This window comes from Protobothrops mucrosquamatus, unplaced genomic scaffold, assembly GCF_001527695.2.
Source record: "Protobothrops mucrosquamatus isolate PMUCROS unplaced genomic scaffold, P.Mucros_1.0 scaffold1225, whole genome shotgun sequence".
Classification (NCBI taxonomy): domain Eukaryota; kingdom Metazoa; phylum Chordata; class Lepidosauria; order Squamata; family Viperidae; genus Protobothrops; species Protobothrops mucrosquamatus.
Window position 1 is genome coordinate 259,215 of NW_015387433.1, and position 8,371 is coordinate 267,585.

At 48.5% G+C, this 8,371-nt stretch overlaps 1 protein-coding gene across 1 annotated transcript; it reads left to right on the forward strand.

Moving 5' to 3' along the window:
• Positions 1 to 793: 793 nt before the first annotated feature.
• Positions 794 to 8,279, forward strand: LOC107291925 (cytochrome P450 1A5-like). Its single transcript, XM_015820975.1, has 6 exons — positions 794 to 1,636; positions 2,291 to 2,417; positions 5,172 to 5,261; positions 6,445 to 6,568; positions 7,418 to 7,504; positions 7,943 to 8,279. Exons 1-6 carry the CDS (start codon positions 803 to 805, stop codon positions 8,244 to 8,246), a joined length of 1,566 nt encoding a protein of 521 aa, XP_015676461.1. The 5' UTR covers positions 794 to 802; the 3' UTR covers positions 8,247 to 8,279.
• Positions 8,280 to 8,371: the final 92 nt, after the last annotated feature.

Below are 8,371 nucleotides of genomic sequence, written 5' to 3' on the forward strand. Positions count from 1 at the left end.
GGATGGGAGGGGGAAGGAAGGAAGGACAGGGAGGGAGTGGAAGGAAGGAAGGAAGGTGAGGGAAGAAAAGAAGGAAGGAAGGGAGTTGGAGGGAGGGAGAGTGGAAGAGAGGGAGGGAAGAAGGAAGGTGAGAGAAGGAAGGAAGGAGGGAAGGAAGGAGAGGGAGGGAGTGGAAGAAAGGAAGGGAGTTGGAGGGAGAGAGAGTGGAAGGAAGGAAGGAAGGAATGACAGGGAGGGAGTGGAAGGAAGGAGAGGGAGGAAGGAAGGAAGGAATGAGGGAAGAAAGGAAGGGAGTTGGAGGGAGGGAGGGAGAGTGGAAGAGGGAGGAAGGAAGGAAGGTGAGGGAAGGAGGGAAGGAAGGTGAGGGAAGGAAGGAAGGAAGGAAGGACAGGGAGGAAGGAAGGAAGGTGAGGGAAGGAAGGGAGGGAGGGAGTTGGAGGGAGGGAGAGTGAAAGAGAGGGAGGAAGGAAGGTGAGGGAAGGAAGGAAGGAGGGAGTGGAAGGAAGGAAGGAAGGAAGGAAGGAAGGAAGAAGTAAATCAACAGGGGAAGCCAGATTTGCTTAACAATCATATGATTCATTTAACCACTGCAGTGATTCGCTTAACAGTTGTGGCCAAAAAAGTAATAAAATTGGACAGGACTCACTTAACAACCACCTTGCCTAGCAATGGAAATCTTGCTCCCACTTGTAGTCGTAAGGCAAGGACTCCCTGTGCTGATTTTGCCTTCCTAATTCTGCCCCCTGGCCTACCTTTTCTCTAATCCCAGTAGAGTTTTGAAAGGACCTTATCCAGCTTTGCCATGTCGCTCCCCTGGATCCTGGCATCAGTTTCGGCAGCAGAGGTCCTCATTGGCCTGGCTGTTTTCTGCCTCCTCTTCCTCGTCCTCCTGTCCTTTCAGAGAAAGACCCCCCAGGGCCTAAAGAAAATCCCTGGACCACGGGGCTACCCCTTGCTTGGCAACCTACTGGATGTGGGGAAAAACGTCCACCTCAGTTTGACTCAACTGAGCCGGACCTATGGAGACATCATGATGATCCACCTCGGGACAAAGCCGGTCTTGGTGCTGAGTGGGCTGGAGACCATCAAGGAAGCTCTCGTGAGACAAGGAGAAGACTTCAAGGGACGTCCTCACCTTTACATCTTCCGCCATGTGACCGATGGGCAGAGTCTGTCTTTCGGCACGGATTCTGGACCGGTGTGGTTCGCTCGTCGGAAGCTGACTCAGAACGCCCTGAAGACTTTTGCTACCTCGCCCAGCCTCACCTCCTTCTCCACCTGCCTCTTGGAAGACCACGTCTCCAAGGAGGCCAACCATCTGATGGCAAAGCTCCAGGAGGTCATGCTCGCCAAGAACCGCCTTGACCCCTATCTGTACTTGACGGTCGCTGTGGCCAACGTAATTTTGGCCATATGTTTCGGCAAGCGTTATGACTACGAGGATAAGGAATTGCTCAACATTGTGATCAACAGTGAGCAATTTGTGGAATCCACAGGCTCGGGAAATCTAGCCAACTTCATCCCTCTTCTTCAGTATCTTCCCAACAGCAGCGTGAAAAAGTTTCAGAACTACAATAAGCAATTTACTCACTTCCTGCAGAAGAATGTTAAAGAGCATTATGAGAGCTTCAGGAAGGTAAGACACGATGTTGTTGTTAGTTGCGAAGTCATGTCCGACCCATCACAACCACATGGACCATGTTCCTCCAGGCCTTCCTGTCCTCTACCATCTTCTGGAGTCCATTTAAGCTCACGCCTGCTGCTTCAGTGACTCCATCCAGCCACCTCCTTCTCTGTCATCCTCTTCTTCTATTGCCCTCCATCTTTCCCAGCATCAGGCTCTTCTCCAGTGAGTCCTTCCTTCTCATTAGGTGGCCAAAGTATTTGAGTTTCAGCTTCAGGATCTGGCCTTCTAAAGAGCAGTCGGGGTTGATCTCCTCTAGGACTGATCGGTTTGATCACCTTGCAGTCCAGGACTCACAGGAGTCTTCTCCAGCACCATGGTTCAAAGGCCTCAATTCTTTGGCGCTCAGCCTTTCTTGTGGTTCAACAAATTCTGACATTTGGTGAATTTGCCCCCCTGGTCATCAAAATTAACTTTTGCTCTTCTCCTAATACAAAATCCAGTCTAAATCGGATGAAAGACCAACGGAACTCTATGAAAATGGTTTTGGTCTTCAATCTATCTCAAGCTGGGCTTCCTGAAACAAAAGTGGACAGTTCCTTGAAGTTGTATCTTATGGGGTATTACTGTGAAGTCAACACAACTTTTGTGGATCTTTCCTTTCAGGACCACATCCGCGATATCACTGATTGTCTGATTGAGGAAAGCCAAAAACAGAAGCTGGAGTCCAAGGGGAAAATTCAGCTCCCCCCTGGAATGATTATGAACCTGGTTAATGATATTTTTGGAGCTGGTAAGGTCTTCACCCAAGGGTCTAAAGTCAGAGGAGTATTCCTGGGTGGGCTTCTTGTCCAGACTACCTCGCAGGGCTAACTTTAATCTAGCACAGACATGTCAAACACAAGGCCCTGGGGGCCGGATGTGGCCCGCGAAGTGGTTTCATGTGGCCCGCGAAGCCATCCTGGAAACAGTGAGGGAACGGCCCCCACTGCCTTGGCCCTGGCCCAGGCCAGCCGGGAGCCAATGTAATATTTTGTGGTGGCCATCTATGCTGAAACGCATTCAGTCTTAGCTCCATAAGCCCCCCGCCCGCATGCCCTGAGAGGAACAGTGAGGCTCCTCCAGTGGACCATGCCTTGGCGCTTGCCCCGGTCCCCCCCTTCTGCCAGAGACCCTCAGATCTGTCCCACTCCTGCCCAGGCCCCCACAGGCGCCCTTGACGCAAACGATGTAGAGCTGGCCACACCCACCCATTAGGCCACACCCACTCCATCCACGCCCACCCAGTAGGCCGCACCCACCCTGGCCACACCCACCCGGCCCCCTGAGGGCAACCGCAATGCTGATGCGGCCCTCAATGAAATTGAGTTTGACACCCCTGATCTAGCAAGTCTCAAGGTATAGGTAATCCTCGACAGTTCATTTAGTGACCATTCAAAGTTACGACGACAGCGCCATAAGCCACTTATGACCGTTTCCCCACAATTAACCACCCTGGCACCATCCCCGTGGTCGCATCATCAAAATTCAGACCCTTGGCGATTGATTCAAATTTATGACGGTCGCAGCGCCCCCCCCTCCCCAGGGTCACGTGATCCCCTGTTGTGACCTTCTGACAAGCAAAGTCCATTGGGGAAAGCCAGATTCGCTTAACGACCGGGCGACTAACTGAATGACAGCAAGGATTTGCTTAACAATTGCGGTAAGAAAGGTCGTAAAATGGGGAAAACTCATTTAATTATCTCGCTTAGCAACAGAAATATTGGTCATAAGTTGAGGACGACCTCAACTTACCACACAAACCCATTTCTTTTCCTCTCTGGAAAAGTAGGGAGGGTCCCCTTCTATGAGCTGAGCGGCCTTTTACATATCAGTTGTCCACTCTCTGGCTTTTCCTCCCATCTCCCAAGGCCGTTCCCACAGGCCAGGACACTTTCATTGGCTTCTTCTTCTTCTTGTGCCATATCCATTATCGAACGTTGGCAATCATGTTGGCGATCCTGTTTTTATCAGCAGCCGCACAAAAAAGGGCTGCTGAGTTTTGTCCAAACCAGTCCCTGAGATTTTGTTTTGGGTTTATCATGCTTCTAGCGCAGGGCTTTTCAACCAGTGGTACGGGTACCACCTGTGGTACACTGGCACCTGGCAGGTGGTACGCGACCATCCTAGAAAAGTGGTAGCGGGGGAGGGGAATGAGCTGAACCGGTGGCAGCACCGCACAAGCCTGAGCGAGAGACAGCTGGAGCTGCAGGGCTGTCAGGGCTCAGCGGAAGTGCCAGGATCAGTGCTGCTTTCCAGCTGATCAGCGCTTCTTCGGGACTGTCAGGGCTCAATGGAAGTGCCAGGATCAGTGCCAGGCTCCAGCTGGAAAGCAGCACTGATCCTGGTACTTCCGGTGAGCCCAGAAGAAGCGCCGATCAGCTGGAATGTTGCAGCATCTCCAGGGTCTTGTGATTTACATTCAGATGCCTGGCAACTGATTCATATTTATGACGGTCACAGTGTCCCAGGGTCATGTGAAGTGACCAAAACCTGCTGCAACCACCCAGCAGACGGGGGGAATAAAAACCAAACACCCCCACCCCACCCCCATTGCCAATCCTCAACAGAAAGGCTCACAACAATGAAAACCTCAGACAGGAGGAAGAGCGCCGCCGGGCGGGCAGGCAGGTGTCTTGCTCGGCTGTGGCTTGGGGGACACTTTTTTCAGTGCCATTGTAACTTCGAACAGTCACTAAGCGAACTGTTGTAAGTCGAGAACTACCTGTACTTTATCACTTTTTTCCTTTTTTTTTTTTTTTTTTTGGTCATCAAGTTTTTGACACCTTGCTAGGCGACTGGTGGTACTCGGATGTTGCCATATCCTAAAAATGGTACAATGGGTGAAAAGGTTGAAAAGCCCTGTTCTAGCGGACCGGGAGATTCTTAGCACCCCTGCCCCATTTAAGGGGCGCCCGTACTCAGAGCCATTGTTAGGTTTTGCCGCCATTAACATGATTTTCCTGGGAAATATATAGTGTAGTAGTCTTCCCTTTGCTTTCTACACCGCTGTGCACACGCTGTTCAAGTGGCTGCCACCACACTGTGTGCTGTTCTTCTGAATCCGTTCCAACCAATATGGTCTCTGCCTTCAGTCGATACTGGGGAGCCAGCTGTCACTTGCCAGGCATGTTGGTCCACGGGAGGTATTTGGTTCCCTCCAACCTGCCATTACAGTATAAAGCCATAATGGGTAGGGCCCCCCAATCCACCACCTGGGGACATGCTCTGTGGGGGTTCCAGGCTCCCACTAAGATTCTGAGTGGCTACTGTGGGATAATGGGAGAATCCTTAATTGCATTTATTCCTTACCTGGGACTGGATTTGATTGGACCTTGGGCAATCTCACTTCTCCATCCCCAAGGAAAGGTATTTGTGGAAGCATCTGGGCAAAAGCTGTCCCGCCGGTGAGACTCCCGTGTAAGTCCAGAAGACAAGATGGGCTGGTTTCTAGCCTGCCATGTCCTCTTTGTGTGTGTGTGTGTGTGTCTGTCGTCTGTTGTTACAGGTTTCAGCACAGTATCCACCGGGTTGTCCTGGTCCCTTATGTATCTCATCTCATATCCCGAAATTCAGAAAAAGATCCAGGAAGAAATAGGTACGGTAGGATCTCTTCCTTCTCAGCCAGGAGAGCGAATTTGGAAGCAGGAGTTATTTTTCGTAGGCATTTATTTATTTAGTTGAATGTATTAGTCCCGCAAGGCCAACGGACTCTTCACTGAACAAAATAAGAGGCTGGGTTTGCAAATTTACGCTCAGCCTTGGGGGGAACCAAACAACCCAGATTATATATAAGGAACGGTGGCTGGAATTGGGTATGTCTAGTTTAACGAAGAGAAGGATGAGGGGGACATGATAGCAGTGTTCCAGTATCTCAGGGGCTGCCCCAAAGAAGAGGGAGCCAAGCTATTCTCCAAAGCGCCTGAAGGCAGGACAAGAAGCAATGGATGGAAACCTAGAACTAAGGAGAAACTTCCTGACAGTTAAAACAATTAACCAGTGGAACAACCTGCCTCCAGAAGCGGTGCATGCTCCAACACTGGAAGTTTTCAAGAAGAGACTGGACAGCCATCTGTCCGAAATGGTGTAGGGTTACCTGCCTGAGCAGAGGGTTGGACTTGATGACCTCCAAGGTCCCTTCCAACTTTATTATTATTACTATTATTATTATTATTATTATTATTATTATTATTATTATTATTATTATTATTATTATTATTATTATTACTACTACTACTACTACTACTACTACTACTACTATTATTATTATTATTATTATTATTATTATTATTATTATTATTATTAACTGGTGTAGGGTTACCTGCCTGAGCAGGGGGTTGGACTTGATGACCTCCAAGGTCCCTTCCAACTTTATTATTATTATTATTATTATTATTATTATTATTATTATTATTATTATTATTATTATTATTATTATTATTATTATTATTATTATTATTACTTACTACTACTATTATTATTATTACTACTACTACTACTATTATTATTATTATTATTACTTAAGGCACACATACACACGGCCTTTGTCAGCCCTACAATGTAGGCCAAACTGAGAAACCGATCTTCACGTGGGCTTATCTGGGATGCTTTCTTGAATTACTCTCTTGGGCCAGACTCAAGCCCCCCTTCTCTGACCGTTGCTTTAGCAGTAGCACTCCATCTTAACCTCCAAGGTCCCTCCCTATGCCCAGCACAGCTTGAGAGATAAGGTCTTCTCAAGGAAAAGGGGAGATCTTTGATTCTTCCTCCCCACCTTCCAGATGTCACCATCGGCAGAGAACGGAAGCCGCGCTTATCCGATCGGTCCCTGCTCCCTTACACGGAAGCTTTCATCCTGGAAGTGTTCAGACACTCTACCTTTGTGCCATTCACACTTCCCCACTGGTAAGTCCCAAATTCCAGAGAGAGAGAGATGAGCCCTCAAACCAGTCCCCGAACCTGGTCAGATCCACCAAGTCAGGCTGAATCTCACCATTCATGGATTCTCATGAGACTGGTGTAATGAGGGGGGGGAGACCGAGAACTGGTGTAATGAAGGGGGAAGACTGAGAACTGGTGTAATGGGGGGGAGATGAAGAACTGGTGTAATGGGGGGGAGAGACCAAGAACTGGTGTAATGAGGGGGGGGGAGGCCGAGAACTGGTGTAATGGGGGGGAGTCTTTCTGTCTTGAACAGAATGGGTCCCACTTTGGTGTCGTTGGAAAGGGCAATAAAGAAGGATCACCTTAGACAATGGGTCAGATTTGGGTGGGGGCTGCCAAGAAAACCATCCCTGAGCCCACCTCTATAAAAAAAGGATTTAAGCCATGGGGAGGGGTTTTGTCTCCTTGGTGCTCTCTGGCCTTGACTGTTTTCTCGCAGATGTTTCATTACCCAACTAGGTCATATCATCAGTGATCTGATGGTGTTGAGGGTGCTGTGATGGTGATTATTGGGTCTTGATGATGCCACCTAGTTGGGTAATGAAACGTCTGCAAGAAAACCACCAAGCTCAGAGAACACCAAGGACCCCTCAGTTCAACCCTGAGCTGCAAATATTCTCTTCCATTGGCAATTTGTTCAATATCTATATTGCTGCATAAAGGCAACGCTAAATCTACCAGACCGTATCCTCTAATAATTATATTTAGATATTTTTGGTTTGAAAATTCACCTCCATTCCCCGCCCCATCTTCCTTTTCTTCCCAACCAGGCAGAAAAACAAATTTATATTTTCTTGTTTTCTTTTTCAGCACCACTAGAGATACCCTCTTCAAGGGCTACTTCATCCCTAAGGACCTCTGCGTCTTTGTCAACCTGTGGCAAGTCAACCATGATGAGTAAGTAGCGAGTTCTCATGGAATAACAGAAATAACAAAATAACACAGTTGGAAGGGACCTTGGAGGTCTTCTAGTCCAACCCCCTGCTCAAGCAGGAGACCCTATATACCATTTAGACAAATGGTGACCCAGTCTCTTCTTAAAAACCTCCAGTAATGGAGCACTCCCAATTTCTGAAGGCAAGTCGTTCTAACTGTCAGGAAATTTCTCCTTGTTGGAGGAATTGGTCTCCAATAGGTCTCCTTATGGGGCCAACCACAGCTTGCTAAAACATGGTTTGTTGGCTACAACACGACTCTCTGGAGTCTCTCTGGGTTTTGCTAAACCCAAGTCAAGCAACCATATCAAGGCTTGGCGTGGTGGGTGAACTCAAGTCAGCAAACTCATATTTTTGAGCTGCTGGCCTCCATCCTTCATTCCATGCACCCTCTTCGTAGGAATCTTTGGAAAGACCCCTTGGCCTTCGTTCCTGAGCGTTTCCTCACTGCCAGCGGGAAAGAAATCAACATGGATGAACGTGAGAAAGTCCAGATATTCGGTTTAGGGAAACGGCGATGCATCGGCGAGCCCATCGCTCGACGGGAACTCTTCCTTTTCTTGGCCACTTTGCTACAAGACCTGCAATTCAGCGTTCCCGACGGGGTGACGGTCAACATGACCCCTGTCTACGGCCTCACCTTGAGGCACAAGCGATGTGAGCACGTCCAAGTGAAACAGCGTTTTCCTAAAAAAACAGGCTAATTACAAAAAGGACCAATTGCCCACCAGCCTGTACAAAGAGTCTTAGTCTTTTCGGCATATTTTTGTACAGTCCACCTGGGGGGAAGCATTGTATGAGCCTATCCAAAGTTAGTAAAAAAAAAAAA

Bases quoted from the DNA above. Each gene is read 5' to 3' on its own strand.
- LOC107291925 (XM_015820975.1), top strand. From the start codon at position 803: ATGTCGCTCCCCTGGATCCTGGCATCAGTTTCGGCAGCAGAGGTCCTC. The intron at 2,418-5,171 runs GTAAGGTCTTCA...CTGTTGTTACAG, and splicing joins TAATGATATTTTTGGAGCTG to GTTTCAGCACAGTATCCACC. The intron at 6,569-7,417 runs GTAAGTCCCAAA...TTTCTTTTTCAG, and splicing joins CCATTCACACTTCCCCACTG to CACCACTAGAGATACCCTCT.